The 17277-nt window shown below is 48.8% G+C and overlaps 1 protein-coding gene across 1 annotated transcript in view; it reads left to right on the top strand.

Moving 5' to 3' along the window:
• Positions 1 to 16533, top strand: part of LOC109879201 (cohesin subunit SA-2-like) — a 30865-nt gene extending 14332 nt beyond the window's left edge. The window contains exons 20-32 of the mRNA XM_031789688.1: positions 2089 to 2257; positions 2918 to 3010; positions 3256 to 3430; positions 3738 to 3877; positions 4280 to 4381; positions 6039 to 6187; positions 6379 to 6507; positions 6724 to 6950; positions 7177 to 7429; positions 7522 to 7629; positions 7907 to 8033; positions 9882 to 9959; positions 13429 to 16533. Coding sequence (XP_031645548.1) covers positions 2089 to 2257; positions 2918 to 3010; positions 3256 to 3430; positions 3738 to 3877; positions 4280 to 4381; positions 6039 to 6187; positions 6379 to 6507; positions 6724 to 6950; positions 7177 to 7429; positions 7522 to 7629; positions 7907 to 8033; positions 9882 to 9959; positions 13429 to 13452 — 1774 coding nt within the window. The 3' untranslated portion in view covers positions 13453 to 16533. The remainder of the gene's footprint in view (positions 1 to 2088; positions 2258 to 2917; positions 3011 to 3255; positions 3431 to 3737; positions 3878 to 4279; positions 4382 to 6038; positions 6188 to 6378; positions 6508 to 6723; positions 6951 to 7176; positions 7430 to 7521; positions 7630 to 7906; positions 8034 to 9881; positions 9960 to 13428) is intronic.
• The last annotated feature ends 744 nt before the right edge of the window (positions 16534 to 17277 follow it).

Here is a 17277-nt window from a genome sequence, read left to right as displayed (position 1 = left end):
CCCTCTCTAACCTCCCCTCCCCTCTCAACCTCCCCTCCCCTCTCTAACCTCCCCTCCCCTCTCTAACCTCCCCTCCCCTCTCACCTCCCCTTCCCCTCTCTAACCTCTCCCTCCTCTCTATAACCTCCCCTCCTCTCTATAACCTCCCTCCTCTCTCTAACCTCCCTCTCTAACCACCCCTCCTCTCTCGTATCCTCCCCTCCCCTCTCTATCCTCCCCTCCCCTCTCTATCCTCCCCTCCCCTCTCTAACCTCCCCCTCCCCTCTCTATCCTCCCTCCCTCTCTAACTCCTCTCTCTAACCTCCCCTCCCCTCTCTAACCTCCCTCTCTATCCTCCCCTCCTCTCTCTAACCTCCCCTCCTCTCACTAACCCCCCTCCCCTCTCTAACCTCCCCTCCTCTCTATAACCTCCCCTCCTCTCTCTAAACCTCTCCTCTCTAACCACCCCTCCTCTCTCTATCCTCCCCTCCCCTCTCTATCCTCCCCTCCCCTCTCTATCCTCCCCTCCCCTCTCTAACCTCCCCTCCCCTCTCTATCCTCCCCTCCCCTCTCTATCCTCCCCTCCCTCTCTAACCTCCCCTCTCTAACCTCTCCCTCTCTAACCTCCCCTCCTCTCTCTAACCTCCCCTCCTCTCTCTAACCCTCCCCTCCCCTCTCTAACCTCCCCTCCTCTCTCTAACCTCCTCTCTCTAACCTCCCCTCCCCTCTCTAACCTCCCCTCTCTATCCTCCCCTCCTCTCTCTAACCTCCCCTCTCCTCTCTAACCCTCCCCCTCCCCTTCTCTAACCTCCCCTCTCTATAACCTCCCCTCCTCTCTCTAACCTCTCTAACCTCCCCTCTCTAACCTACCCCCTCCCCTCTCTAACCTCCCCTCTCTAACCTCTCCTCTCTAACCACCCCTCCTCTCTCTATCATCCTCCCCTCCCCTCTCTATCCTCCCCTCCCCTCTCTATCCTCCCCCTCCCCTCTCTATCCTCCCCTCCCTCTCTAACCTCCCCTCCCCTCTCTATCCTCCCCTCCCCTCTCTAACCTCCCCTCTCTATCCTCCCCTCCCCTCTCTAACCTCCCCTCTCTAACCTCCCCTCTCTAACCTCCCCTCTCTAACCTCCCCTCTCTAACCTCCCCTCTCTAACCTCCCCTCTCTAACCTCCCCTCTCTAACCTCTCCTCTCTAACCTCTCCTCTCTAACCTCCCCTCCTCTCTCTAACCTCCCCTCCTCTCTCTAACCTCCCCTCCCCTCTCTAACCTCCCCTCTCTATCCTCCCCTCCTCTCACTAACCTCCCCTCCTCTCACTAACCTCCCCTCCCCTCTCTAACCTCCCCTCCTCTCTCTAACCTCCCCCTCTCTATAACCTCCCCTCCTCTCTCTAACCTCTCTATCCTCCCCTCTCTAACCTCCCCTCCTCTCTCTAACCTCCCCTCTCTATAACCTCCCCTCCTCTCTCTAACCTCTCTATCCTCCCCTCTCTAACCTCCCCTCCCCTCTCTATCCTCCCCTCTCTAACCTCCCCTCTCTAACCTCCCCTCCCCTCTCTAACCTCTCCTCTCTAACCTCCCCTCCCCTCTCTAACCTCCCCTCCTCTCTCTAACCTCCCCTCTCTAACCTCCCCTCTCTAACCTCCCCTCTCTCTAACCTCCCCTCTCTAACCTCCCCTCTCTCTAACCTCCCCCTCTCTAACCTCCCCTCTCTCTAACCTCCCCTCTCTAACCTCCCCTCTCTCTAACCTCCCCTCTCTATCCTCCCCTCTCTAACCTCCCCTCCTCTCTCTAACCTCCCCTCTCTATCCTCCCCTCTCTAACCTCCCCTCCCCTCTCTAACCTCCCCTCCCCTCTCTAACCTCCCCTCCCCTCTCTAACCTCACCTCCCCTCTCTAACCTCACCTCCCCTCTCTAACCTCACCTCCCCTCTCTAACCTCACCTCCCCTCTCTAACCTCACCTCCCCTCTCTAACCTCACCTCCCTCTCTAACCTCACCTCCCCTCTCTAACCTCACCTCCCCTCTCTAACCTCACCTCCCCTCTCTAACCTCACCTCCCCTCTCTAACCTCCCCTCCCCTCTCTAACCTCCCCTCCTCTCTCTCCCCCAGTGCCCATGACCTGTCCCAGTGGGATCTGTTCAGCAGTAACTTCAAGTTGCTCAACACGGGCATTGAGAACGGAGACATGCCAGAGCAGATAGTGGTCCATGCTCTACAGTGTACCCACTACGTTGTCCTGTGGTACTTGGCCAAGGTCTCAGAGGGCAGCCACAGAAAGGTATGCAACTCACTTCTCAACTGGCTGGCAGCTCAGAACCTTCTCATTCATTTCACTGTTATTTACTATCTAGGAAAATGGCATTAGGGTTGGAGTTAGTCAATGGTTTATACAGCAAGTCTTATGATGGTTCACTCGTGTGTATGTAATCTAGGAGGATGTGTGTTTTGATCATGTAATATTGTTTTGTAGGAGGGCGCGTGTGTTTTGATCATGTAATATTGTTTTGTAGGAGGGCGTGTGTTTTGTAGGAGGGCGTGTGTTTTGTAGGAGGGCGTGTGTTTTGTAGGAGGGCGTGTGTTTTGTAGGAGGGCGTGTGTTTTGTAGGAGGGCGTATGTTTTGTAGGAGGGCGTGTGTTTTGTAGGAGGGCGTGTGTTTTGTAGGAGGGCGTGTGTTTTGTAGGAGGGCGTGTGTTTTGTAGGAGGGCGTGTGTTTTGTAGGAGGGCGTGTGTTTTTGATCATATAATATTGTTTTGTAGGAGGGCGTGTGTTTTTGATCATATAATATTGTTTTGTAGGAGGGCGTGTGTGTTTTTGATCATATAATATTGTTTTGTAGGAGGGCGTGTGTGTTTTTGATCATATAATATTGTTTTGTAGGAGGGCGTGTGTTTTGTAGGAGGGCATGTGTGTTTTGATCATGTAATATTGTTTTGTAGGAGGACATGGTGAGCCTGAGGAAACAGATGCGGATGTTCTGTCTGATGTGTCAACGTTACCTCACCAACGTCAACACAACCGTTAAGGAACAGGTACTGTCCTGTAGCAGCTAATCACATCCTAGTGATTTAAATGAAATTCTCAGAATCCTCATGGAACCCCATTGAGATGAGGAAGACGTGGTCAAGGAGGCAGACCACTGATAACCAACAGTCCATCTCCTCTCTCTCCACCAGGCGTTCACCATCCTGTGTGATGTGTTGCTAGTCTTTAGTCATCAGATGATCTCAGGAGGCAGACCACTGATAACCAACAGTCCATCTCCTCTCTCTCCCAGGCGTTCACCATCCTGTGTGATGTGTTGCTGGTCTTTAGTCATCAGATGGTATCGGGAGGCAGAGAGCAGCTGGAACCGCTGGTCTACAGTCCTGATGACTCGTTACAGACAGAACTACTGTCCTTCATACTGCACCATGTGTTTATAGACCAGGACGATGACAACTGCAGCACAGGTACACACACTGCTAACCACACACTGCTAACCACATACCGCTGCACACTTTTCCAGTAGGATTGCTTTTTTCTTATTTGCACTTGAAAATAGCTTGTTTGGCCATCGCTAACCAACAAGACCCTGTTAAGGAAATTACATTACTGTCTGGCCTTGACAGTCTGTGATGCTGTGTGTCGCGGGCTGTGTCTCGCGGGCTGTGTGTCCCTGGTTCTACCTCTATTTAAATGGTCAGCAAGATAGATGCTCCCCATAAGAGCTCTGTTACACAGCCACTAACAGCCACTAACAATCTGTTGTATCTACAGATGGCCAGCAGGATGACGAGGCAGCGAAGATAGAAGCTCTTCACAAGAGACGTAACCTCCTGGCTGCCTACTGTAAACTTATCATCTATAACGTAGTAGAGATGAACACTGGAGCTGACATCTTTAAACAGTACATGAGGGTAAGAATGACCTGTAAATACCTGTCTGTTACACTGACATCTTTAAACCGTACATCAGGGTAAGAATAGAGAAACACTCACCTGTCTTTACACAGTTATGACCATAGAAATATAATCTATAGAAAATACTTGATCTCTAAACCTGGTAATTTGACTGCTAAAGTCATGGGTACACTCGTAATGGTTGTCAGTCCACACGTTATCCCATCGCTGACTGGAACGGGGATGCCCGTTGAATAGATTCTATGGTTATCACCTCTTCGTGCCTGTGACACTCATTTAACCTCAACACCATATCATTACCGGAGTCCTTCCAGGTACTGCTTGGTTGCATCTGTATCTGAAGTCCTGTTTTCTCCTGAAGGAGACTGACTTGTGGCTGAACTGTCTTCCTCTCTCTAGTATTATAATGACTATGGTGACATCATCAAGGAGACCATGTCTAAGACCAGACAGATAGACAAGATCCAATGTGCCAAGACACTCATCCTCAGTTTACAACAGGTACCACACACACACACACCCCTCATCCTCAGTTTACAACAGGTACCACACACACACACACACCCCTCATCCTCAGTCTACAACAGGTACCACACACACACACCCCTCATCCTCGGTTTACAACAGGTACCACACACACACACACACCCCTCATCCTCGGTTTACAACAGGTACCACACACACACACACACCCCTCATCCTCAGTTTACAACAGGTACCACACACACACACACACCCCTCATCCTCAGTTTACAACAGGTACCACACACACACACACACCCCTCATCCTCAGTCTACAACAGGTACCACACACACACACCCCTCATCCTCAGTCTACAACAGGTACCACACACACACACCCCTCATCCTCAGTCTACAACAGGTACCACACACACACACCCCTCATCCTCAGTTTACAACAGGTACCACACACACACACACACCCCTCATCCTCAGTCTACAACAGGTACCACACACACACACACCCCTCATCCTCAGTCTACAACAGGTACCACACACACACACACCCCTCATCCTCAGTCTACAACAGGTACCACACACACACACCCCTCATCCTCAGTCTACAACAGGTACCACACACACACACCCCTCATCCTCAGTCTACAACAGGTACCACACACACACACCCCTCATCCTCAGTCTACAACAGGTACCACACACACACACCCCTCATCCTCAGTCTACAACAGGTACCACACACACACAACCAACCCTCATCCTCAGTCTACAACAGGTACCACACACACACAACCAACCCTCATCCTCAGTCTACAACAGGTACCACACACACACAACCAACCCTCATCCTCAGTTTACAGCAGGTTAGACACACACACCCCTCATCCTCAGTCTACAACAGGTACCACACACACACACACCCCTCATCCTCAGTCTACAACAGGTACCACACACACACACACCCCTCATCCTCAGTCTACAACAGGTACCACACACACACACACCCCTCATCCTCAGTCTACAACAGGTACCACACACACACACACCCCTCATCCTCAGTCTACAACAGGTACCACACACACACAACCAACCCTCATCCTCAGTTTACAGCAGGTTAGACACACACACCCCTCATCCCCAGTCTACAACAGGTACCACACACACACCCCTCATCCCCAGTCTACAACAGGTACCACACACACACACCCCTCATCCTCAGTCTACAACAGGTACCACACACACACACCCCTCATCCTCAGTCTACAACAGGTACCACACACACACACCCCTCATCCTCAGTCTACAACAGGTACCACACACACACACCCCTCATCCTCAGTCTACAACAGGTACCACACACACACACCCCTCATCCTCAGTCTACAACAGGTACCACACACACACACCCCTCATCCTCAGTCTACAACAGGTACCACACACACACACCCCTCATCCCCAGTCTACAACAGGTACCACACACACACAACCAACCCTCGTCCTCAGTCTACAGCAGGTTAGTTACACACACACACACACACACACACACACACACACACACACACACACACTGTTTTAGTCAAGCTAGATCTTGGTTTTAACTTTCAGATCTCCGCATTCCAGCCTTTCTGGAACAAATCCCATTGAAAGAACCATGTCTTTATTCCCCCGTCTCCTCCAGTTGTTCCATGAGATGATGTCAGAGTTGGGGACAGGATTTGACCGCTCGTCCTCAGCGTTCTGTGGGATCAAGGAGCTGGCCAGACGTTTCTCTCTCACCTTTGGTCTGGACCAGGTGAAAACACGAGATGCTATCGCCATGCTGCACAAGTCAGTCTCCTCTTCTGATCTCTCTTTCTCATAGCTTTTCAACATGATTAGCATATGATGGATGTGAGCTGTACGTGAGCTGTACTAGTTAATGTATGCATCTACATGTGCTGCTAGATACATAATTTTTCTGAACAAAAATGGTCTCTCCCTACCTCTCCCACCCCTCTCTCCCTCTTGTCCCTCTCCAGGGATGGTATAGAGTTTGCGTTTAAGGAGCCCAGTCCCCAGGGAGAAGGAAACCCTCCTCTTCACCTGGCCTTCCTAGACATCCTCTCTGAGTTTTCCTCCAAACTAATGAGGCAGGACAAGAGGACTGTGTGAGTACACACCTCTTCCCTCTCCTAATCAGACACATGTCTCTCTCTGTGTGTGTGTGTGTGTGTGTGTGTCATAGCTGATGGCTGTGTAAGTAATGACTAGTCTATGTCGTATGATATCATGAAGGAGGACAAGAGGACTGTGTCCCCTCCCAGACACAACCTTAAGGAAATTCCAGATGACTGAGTGTGACATCTCTCCTCTCTCCGCTGTAGTCACATGTATCTGGAGAGGTTCATGACCTTCCAGATGGCCCTCCAGAGAGACGACTGCTGGCTACCGCTCATCTCCTACAGGAACTCCCTGCAGGCCGGCGGGGACGATGACACCATGTCTGTTGTCTCCGGCTACTCCTCCAGAGGGTCGTCGGTCAGATCCAAGAAGACCAAGGCTGCTACTCCCACTACTGCCGTCGCTGCAGCCAAGAGGAGACTTCCTGAAGGTAGCTACAGAACCAGGGTCTAGAAGTCAGACTGTGGTCACTACATGGCCATGTTAGAGAGGACTGTCCCGGTCTGAGGTCAACTCCTACTGTAAACACTGTTACCCCTGGTTGGTAGATGGTGTAGTCTCCATGGCTGAAATCACCTAGCCTGGTTGGGACGTGCTCACTGCATCTCTTAAAGTCATCCAACCCTTTCAGAGTTGTGTGTGTGTGTGTTCTCTAGCGGAGGAGAGCAGTAGCAGCAGTACAGATATGTCGTGGCAGCACCAGAGCATGCAGACTCCAGTGATGATGCCCTCCCCCCACCTCACCTCTACCATGATGAGAGGACCCGGGGACATGAGGGGGGACGCCAAACGGGGGAGAGACGACAGCTATATAGGCGTGTACGCCCTCCCTTCAGACTCCCAGCAGCAGCCACACCCTCACACACTCCCCCAAACACCTCAACTCCACCAGACACCCATCGACTACAAGTAAGTCTCGCTCTTTTCATCTCTCAATTTTGAGATGTACCTACCTGAAACACCAGTATGGTTGTCTGACCGGTTGTCTGACCGGTTTTTAGTACCCAGGTGACGTGGATGCTGGCTCAGAGGCAGCAGGAGGAGGTTCGTCAGCAGCAGGAGAGGGCCATGAACTACGCCAAGCTCAGGACAAACCTGCAACAGGCCATGTAAGAACACACACTCACACACACACACACCCCCATCTCTCCCTAACACCGAGCCCAGGACGAACCTGGAACAGGCCATGTAAGAACACACACACACTCGCGCACACACCCCCATCTCTCCCTAACCCTGAGCCCAGGACCAACCTGCAACAGGCCATGTAAGAGCTACTTCCTTTTCATATCTGTTTGTGGACTAACTAGTTGTGGATTTAGGGTTCTCTATATTGATGGTTGTTTGACTGTGCTAATTATGGTGTGTGTGTGTGTGTGTGTGTAGTCGGCGTGGTACAGGGCTGATGGAGGAGGATGAGGAGCCTATCGTAGAGGACGTGATGATGTCATCAGAGGGTCGTATGGAAGACCTCAACGAGGGCATGGACTTTGACACCATGGACATCGACCTGGTGAGACCTTTGACCTTCTACTACATATATGGCTTTCGTTTAAAAAAAAAACAGCCTTTTCCAGAGAATTATGTGGGGATCCACAAAGATCTCTGTCAAGAAACACTGAATATAAACACATGTCAAGTGTTGGTCCCATGTTTCATGAGCTGAAATAAAACATGCCAGATATTTTCCATATACTCCGAAAGCGAATTTCTCTTAAGTTGTGCAGAATTTGGTTTACATCCCTGTTAGAGAACATTTCTCCTTTGCCAAGATAATCCATCCACCTGACAATGTGGCATTTCAAGAAGCTGATTAAATGGCGTGATCATTACAGATGCACCTTGTGCTGGGGCCAGTAAAAGGCCATAAAAAATGTGCAGTTTTGTCAACACAATGCCACGATGTCTCAGGTTTTGAGGGAGTGTGCTATTGGCATGCTGACTGCAAGAATGTCCACGAGAGCTGTTGCCAGATAATTTAATGTTAATTTATCTACCATAAGCCGCCTCCAATGACGTTTTTAAGCCAGGTGTACACTACAAACGACTTTCACAATCTTAACATTGCTAAACCTCTCACATTAAAGGACCATCTTTCCTGTAGTGTATTTGGTCTCGCCAACTTAGTGGTGCGCACATTAAACAATGTGGTACCGACTGGGGTCACACATTACAAGAGGATTGTCGATACCATACTGTCACGCAAAAACAATGTGATGTGGTTAGATTTAACGTAGCTACAAGGAGCTGTGGCTTGACACACTATCTTGCCAACATTTTTGAATCGATTAACGTTGCTTGTGAACTTCAGACCTGAAACAATTTGACACTTAGATGAAAGGCAATTACAAACGCAAACTAGTAGTACTCGGTGCTCCTTCTCAAGTGTCGACACATTCTGGGTGACCCGAAACACCGCTCACATTCAACGAGTGTCGGTGATGGCCGTGTGACCCGTGTAGGCAACCTCATGGGGATTTTGTCTCTGATCACAAACTTGCCTAAAACGGCCAAAATGGTGTAGTGTACACCTGGCTTTAGAGATTTTGGAAGTCGAAATTGACTTCAGTATGCAAATGCTCACCTTCGATGGCCACTGGCACGTTGAAGTGTGTTCGTCACGGACTAATCCCGGTTTCACCTGTACCGGGCAGATTGCAGACAGCGTGTATGGCATTGTGTGGGTGAGCAGTTTCCTGATGTCAACGTTATGAACAGAGAACCCCACCGCCACCATGGGGCAATGGTATGGGCAGGCATAAGCTATGGCCACAAACACAATTAGCGTTTTATCAATGGCAATTTGAATGCACAGACATACTGTGACGAGATCCTGAGGCCCATTGTTGTGCCATTCATCCGCCACCACCTCATGTTTCAGTATGATAATGCACAGCCCCATGTCGCAAGGATCTGTACACAGTTCCTGGAATCTGACAATGACCCAGTTCTTTCATGGCCTGCACACTCACCAGACGTGTCACCCATTGAGCATGTTTGGGATCCACTGCATTGACATGTACAACGGTGTGATCCAGTTTCCGCCAATATCCATCAACTTCGCATTGCCATTGAATAGGAGTGGGACAACATTCCACAATCAACAGCCTGTTCAACTCAATGTGAAGATGTGTCTCGCTGCATGAGGCTAATGGTGGTCACACCACATACTGACTGGTTTTCTGATCCCAAACTGTTTTTAATGGGATCTGTGACCAACGGATACGTATCTATTCAGTCATGCAAAATCATTTATTTCAATTGACAGATTTTCTTATATGAACTAACTCAGTAAAATATTTCAAATGGTTGCATGTTGAGTTTTATATTTTTGTTCAGTATCATTCTCTCCTTTCTCCAGCCCCCCTCTAAGAACAGGAGAGAGAGATCAGAGCTGAAACCAGACTACTTTGACCCTGGTTCCATCATGGATGAGTCTGTAAGTAACTTTCTTCTCTTATACTCATAAACCATTACTTTATAGTAATACTCTTCCTTATACATACACAGTGCTCTAAATTAAACGTTTTCTTTGGTAATACTGGTGCCCCCAACTTAAAGTTTAGGAGCACCAGAAAATAAGATTTTTTTTTACTTGATTGAGATACAGCCTATATGACTTCTAAAGCACATACTGTGTCCTAGAAACTAATATGTAATGAGCACCTAGGTGGCGCAGCGGTCAGACCACTGCCCCGCAGTGCTGAGGCACTACTACAGCATGTTCAATCCTAGACTGTCACAAGCAGCCGTGACCGGGAGCCACATAGGTCGGCGCACAATTGACGTTGTCCGGGTTAAGGGGTTTGGCTGCTGGGGTTTTCCCTCATCGTGCTCTACTGACTCCTTGTGGCAGGGCCGGGAAACCTGCAAGCTGACTCCGGTCGTCAGTCGAACAGGGTTTCATCCGACTCATTGGTGTGGCTGACCTCCGGGTGTAACGAGCAGTGTGATAAGTAGTAGGCGGTCAGGCGAATCATGTTTCGGAGGATGCATGACCTTCGCCTCTCCTGGGCCCATTGAGGAGTCAAGGGACCTAATTCACACAGAACAGATATATACTCTGAACATTCCTGGTTAGTACTGGGACTGGAGACAGCCTGGGAATGCCCAAAGATAAAAAAATATATTTTGAATAACACTAAACCTATGTATTATTGTTAAGACATAAAAGCTATAATGTTGACACGAATATCTGTCATTGAAATTACAAAGTCATTTGTGGAATATTAGATTTCTACATTTTGTAAAAGCACCATTTTCTTATTGATAATTGTACGCTGTCTCTTTAAAAATATCCTGTTAGTGATGACGACATACAAGAAGAGATCTGTCATTCATTGCTATGATCATAGATCTCCTGAGAAGCCATCCCTTTTCCTTTCTGTGACCCAAAATGTTTGGATATACTGTTAAAGTTACCAGATGGGGGGGCCTCCTGGGTGGCGCAGTGGTTAAGGGCGCTGTCTCTGCCATCAGAGACTCTGGGTTCGCGCACAGGCTCTGTTGCAACCGGCCGCGACCGGGAGGTCCGTGGTGCGACGCACAATTGGCCTAGCGTCGTCCGGGTTAGGGATGCCCTTGGCCGGTAGGGATGCCCTTGGCTGGTGACTGAACATAGAGTAAACAAATACATAACGAGCACAAATAGTTTTAGAATGGCCCACGAATCTGCACTCGCTTGTTTCTCTGGGGCATTCGGAAACAACAGAACAGTGTGGATGTATCAATTGAAAACATTCTGGTTGCACAGCTAAATATTTTGTAGTACTTTACAGCCCTGGCCATACAACACGCTACTTTATAGCAGGGTTTAGAACCGACTCAGGGAACAGAGAACCCGACGGAAAATAAAATAATTTTTCAAGAATCAGAACCCGGGAACGAATGTGAACTATACTGTTCTGGAACAGAACCGTTATTTTTAAAAGCATGAGAACCGGTTAATAACTCACTGTCACTCAAACTTCTTCCAGTGTCTGCATGCCAGGGACTACCTGCCCCCCTCCCCCCTTCCGAAGCGTAGGCTACCTGCCCCTCCCCCTTCCGAAGCGTAGGCTACCTGCCCCTCCCCCTTCCGAAGCGTAGGCTACCTGCCCCTCCCCCTTCTGAAGCGTAGGCTACCTGCCCCTCCCCCTTCTGAAGCGTAGGCTACCTGCCCCTCCCCCTTCTGAAGCGTAGGCTACCTGCCCCTCCCCCTTCTGAAGCGTAGGCTACCTGCCCCTCCCCCTTCTGAAGCGTAGGCTACCTGCCCCTCCCCCTTCCGAAGCGTAGGCTACCTGCCCCTCCCCCTTCCGAAGCGTAGGCTACCTGCCCCTCCCCCTTCCGAAGCGTAGGCTACCTGCCCCTCCCCCTTCCGAAGCGTAGGCTACCTGCCCCTCCCCCTTCCGAAGCGTAGGCTACCTGCCCCTCCCCCTTCCGAAGCGTAGGCTACCTGCCCCTCCCCCTTCCGAAGCGTAGGCTACCTGCCCCTCCCCCTTCCGAAGCGTAGGCTACCTGCCCCTCCCCCTTCCGAAGCGTAGGCTACCTGCCCCTCCCCCTTCCGAAGCGTAGGCTACCTCCCCCTTCTGAAGCGTAGGCTACCTGCCCCTCCCCCTTCCGAAGCGTAGGCTACCTGCCCCTCCCCCTCTCCCTTCCGAAGCGTAGGCTACCTGCCCCTCCCCCTCTCCCTTCCGAAGCGTAGGCTACCTGCCCCTCCCCCTTCCGAAGCGTAGGCTACCTGCCCCTCCCCCTTCCGAAGCGTAGGCTACCTGCCCCTCCCCCTTCCGAAGCGTAGGCTACCTGCCCCTCCCCCTTCCGAAGCGTAGGCTACCTGCCCCTCCCCCTTCCCGAAGCGTAGGCTACCTGCCCCTCCCCCTTCCCGAAGCGTAGGCTACCTGCCCCTCCCCCTCCCCGAAGCGTAGGCTACCTGCCCCTCCCCCTCCTAAGCACTGGCTACTGATGTTACAAGCTTGGTTCAGAAATGTTTTAATTAGAGTAATGGATCATTTTTTCAGTGCTAGTTAACTATAGTGCCTTTATCACGGTTCACATTGGATTTATTAAGGACAGTAAGGTAAGACATGTTTTTGCACACAAGCTTGTTAGCTAGCTAGCTAGCTAATTCTGGTCCAACGTTAAGCCAACTCTCAGAATTTCAAAGACATTCAACGCCGCTTCTGTGGGCCTAATTCAGATAATGCAGGTCATGACAAGATGCTCAGCACTTCAAGCCTCTTCCTCCACCCTCTCTCTCCTCACCCTCAAAATTTCAGTTGCATCTAGCACCCGACAGTTGTCTTTCCATCACACACGTAAACAACTCACTGAGCTACAGCTTGCAAGCTGCTCTATCCACACTGCATGATTGGTGGTAATTTGTTGCCCTAAATGTGGTTAAATCTGCCGTTCTCTTGAGTAAGGCATATACCCCATTAACTGCTCCCCAGGTGCCTAATGATGTCGATTAAGGCAGCACCTCTCTGATTTGAGGTGTTGGGTTAAACGCGGAATACTGATTCGGTTGAATACATTCCTTTCGCCTTTTTCAGTTGGAAAGCCTGGGAAGTTCTCCACAGGAAGATGATGAAAGGGGGTGGGGTCTAGTGACGCAGCTAGCATGCATAAGATACAAACTAACGTGGCATAGGCTACTGGTAGGAAAACAAAAAGCTAAAACAACGAAATGCCTCTCTTGGGTAAACAATTTCCCCCAGAGCCAATCAAATGCTTAATTTCTACTCGGATCAAATCAAATACAAGCATAACACCTGGCGCTACATTCAAACACAGTCCTATACTGAAGTTCTCCAGACTTCCAATAGTCAAGGTGAGATCTGGAAGGGCAGTTCAGCCTCGCTAGTAAAACCTAAGACATGTTGTTGCCAAGTGCTTTTACAGATGTGTAATGACACCTTTTCTCTCTGCAGGTCCTTGGAGTGTCTATGTTTTAAACTGGTATTTGTCGAGGAAGAGGAGAGGCGTACTGTATTTATGGAGACGTTAAGCTGCAGATCAGAAGTCTTCTCTGGTTTATCCTCCATGGTCTAACGCACAGTGTTGCTCGCTCAGAGGGGACTGAATGAAAACAAAGTACTTTTTATAATCCTTGGGTAAGCTTTCACCTTTCAGTTAGTGTCCAACCAGTTCCAAACCTAGAAGAATCCTCCAGACGCTTAGTCTGAAGGAAGTTCTATAACATTAAATTGTTTTCTTCCAAATGGAGATGGAATGAGTTGTAAGATGTCCTCTAACCCTCTCTATGCTAGTATAGTGAGTAACCCGGTGCGGTGTAGTCATTTAGACACAGATTGTTAGTAGGAAATGTAGCTAGCTGTGGTAGAAGTGGATGGACATGGTCTTTATGCTAGTTTCACCCATGTTGGACTGTCAGTAGAATCTGTTGGTTCTGTGGTTGTGATGACGACGACTGCTGGTGGTTGTTGGTGACCTGTTGAATAGATCAGCTGTAAGAGTCATGGATGTAGCAACACACATCCAACCGTTTTCCAAGTGCAGAGTCCTTTATGCGAAACGAGTAGAAATCACGCCACACTGTCGTACATCCTTCAGTATAGTTTCTGTCAACGTTTGGACCAGAGGGTCTGTCCGTCATATCTAACTGTGTGTGTGGGTAGTGTTTCTATTCCGTGGTTGTTGAATAGTCTGAGGACCCCGGTAGTTGCTGTGAAGAGGCCCAGGGTGTGTCTCAAAAGTAGTGCACTATATAGGGAATAGGGCTCTGGTCTAAAGTAGTGCACTATATAGGGAATAGGGCTCTGGTCTAAAGTAGTGCACTATATAGGGAATAGGGCTCTGGTCTAAAGTAGTGCACTATATAGGGAATAGGGTGCCATTTGGGACAAAGACCCAGTATTTAACAAGGAACTAGGCTGCCGCACAAGTCCTGAAGCTTACCCAAAGATTTGGATCCTTCTCCCTATCTGAAGAGACTACTCTCCCAACGGACAGCGAGGTGATCTTCTCTCTGGTAGTGCCACCACTGTGCTGACTCAGAGACAAGCAAGCAGCATGTTAATAGACAGAAAATCCAGCATATTTAGTGTTGAAATGGCTATCTCTAAATTTTAAATAAAGTTATATATGAATCGGTGCTGATTTTATAACTGTGCTTTTTTAAATTAAAATGTTCAACATAAGTTAAGGTTTCATAAATGTGTAAAAGTGTTTAAAATGGAAAGCATGTGTAGTGAGGGAGATTTTTACATTTCTATTTTTGTTTTTCTTTGTCTTAATGTTTTGGGGTTTCTACCTCTTGTTTTTCCTACGTGTAAATTAGTTTGGATAAGACTCATTATGAAAGAAATAAATGTGACTTGTGAAATATCAGCTTTAAGGTTTTCACCATCAACATGAGTAATAATAATGTCCTGTTGCGAAATGCCACCATATAAAACTGTATAGAGAACTTAAAGCCAGTCATTATATTCCTATAGAAAGGTTGTTGTTTTCATCCCAAATGGCACCCTGGTGCCCTCACCAGGCCAAATATTCCCTATGGGACCTGGTCAAAAGTAGTGCACTGTATAGGGAATAGGGTGCCATTTGGGACAATTCTCAACAGCAGCAGCACTCTGGCAGCTAGACAAAGCTTACATGTGACATGAACTATTATGTCATCCATACGTTTTAATGAAATGTTCTGTCTACTGAGGTAAATCTATCTACTTGGTTCCATTCCATGCCTGGGCCTTAAACATGCAGTAGTGGAAGGAAATCAACTGCCCTGTCTAATAAACTGCCCCTAGCCCCATAGAAACAGTATTGCTAGAATATAATTGCTCTGGTTTAAGTGTAGATCCCCCACTAGTAATTCTATGCCTCTACCCCATGGCACCTGTGGATATCTGATAGGAATGGATAAGTAAGGTGTATCCAATTTGGCTTCATCCCAACTAGTTTTATCGGGGAGAAGGTGATACTACTACCCATCAAATCACTGCAGATTTACACTACCACCTTGGGGTTAGTGCTGGGGTAGCCTCGGAAAGCCTAGGGGTTAAGGCTGGGGTAGCCTCGGAATGCCTAGGGGTTAGGGCTGGGGTAGCCTCGGAATGCCTAGGGGTTAGGGCTGGGGTAGCCTCGGAATGCCTAGGGGTTAGGGCTGGGGTAGCCTCGGAATGCCTAGGGGTTAGGGCTGGGGTAGCCTCGGAATGCCTAGGGGTTAGGGCTGGGGTAGCCTCGGAAAGCCTAGGGGTTAGGGCTGGGGTAGCCTCGGAAAGCCTAGGGGTTAGGGCTGGGGTAGCCTCGGAATGCCTAGGGGTTAGGGCTGGGGTAGCCTCGGAATGCCTAGGGGTTAGGGCTGGGGTAGCCTCGGAATGCCTAGGGGTTAGGGCTGGGGTAGCCTCGGAATGCCTAGGGGTTAGGGCTGGGGTAGCCTCGGAATGCCTAGGGGTTAGGGCTGGGGTAGCCTAGGGGTTAGGGCTGGGGTAACCTTGGAAAGCCTAGGGGTTAGGGCTGGGGTAGCCTCGGAAATCTTCTGTAGATGACATTTAGAAGGATGTCCTCGTGAGACTAGAGTTTAGGGTGCTAGGGGTTGTTTCTGGACAGGTCCTAAATCGTTTTCTCTTACTAATCCTCTTCCGTGTCAGAGGTAGCCATGAAAGGTGATTATTAGGGTTGTTATAACGACACAAAGCAGATGGTCCAGATGTGATGTCGATGAAGTAGATACAGGCAGCCTGTGTGTTTTACCTAATTATTATTATTATTATATGTAAGTAAATATTTTGGAGTAAAAATGACTGTTGCTTTTGTTTTGTCACTTACTACCACTACATTGGTATAGTCCTTTATTTGAGCCTTCCTGTATATAAAACAAACAGCAAGCTTTATTTTCATTTGTGTTTTTCCTTTTTGGCCATTTTATGTATGTGTTGAATTTTCTCATATATATAATATACAAACACACACACACTTCCGCGCTGTTTGTTCCCTATTCTATTACCACTCCCTCTCAGATTTGTACTTGCCTGGAGACAGTCACTTTTTTGAATAAAAGTAAACCAACTCGACATGAGTGATGTGATCTATGTAAGCTGTTTGCTGTTTGAAAATGAACTATTTTAGTATATTTAACCATAGCTATTCATCGCCACAAGGGGGTGGTGTCTCCTCAGAAGTGAGAGGACCCTATTCCCTACACGACTTCTGGCCAGAGCCCCATGCACTCGGCAATAAGGTGCCATTTTGCCTTTGTAGGTGTAAAAAGCTGGTGTGTCTCTGTTAATGGGTTGATCAGCCTGTTTTGCCTTTTAAGTGTATGTGCCAAGCTACTCAACAGTGTAGATTCACAAACAGAAAATCAAAAGCACTACTTCCTTTCCACTTTTGATATTCTAACTACTGTATCATTCCATGTAGCTCTCCCATCTTTCTACATCGTGCTACTCCTGTGTTTGTCAATCTCCTACCTACAGTTACAAGTTATGCAGAGCACAGCTCCCCCATGCTGGGAGCTATCCGTTTATGTCTGTTGAGAGGGAGGGGGGCGATGGAGTCGATGGCTGTTATCATAAAAGAGAGTCTGGCAGGAGATGAAAGCCTGCGGAGGCCTCTATATTAGACAGAGCTGAAGAGAACCTCAGATCAATGGCTGCTCGTTTAGAATGGTGCAGGGAACGAGGGAAGGGGTGAATGAAAGAGGGATGAAGGGAAGGGATCCGTTCAGCCCAATTCACTACGACTGCTACCTGTGATCTGGTGAAGGAAAGAGGGATGAAGGGAAGGGTTCCCATTTATCTGGAAGGATCTGGAGA

Source organism: Oncorhynchus kisutch, linkage group LG15 (genome assembly GCF_002021735.2).
Source record: "Oncorhynchus kisutch isolate 150728-3 linkage group LG15, Okis_V2, whole genome shotgun sequence".
In the NCBI taxonomy this organism is placed as follows: domain Eukaryota; kingdom Metazoa; phylum Chordata; class Actinopteri; order Salmoniformes; family Salmonidae; genus Oncorhynchus; species Oncorhynchus kisutch.
The sequence above is the reverse complement of the archived record's forward strand: the minus strand, read 5'-3'. Positions and strand labels throughout refer to the sequence as shown.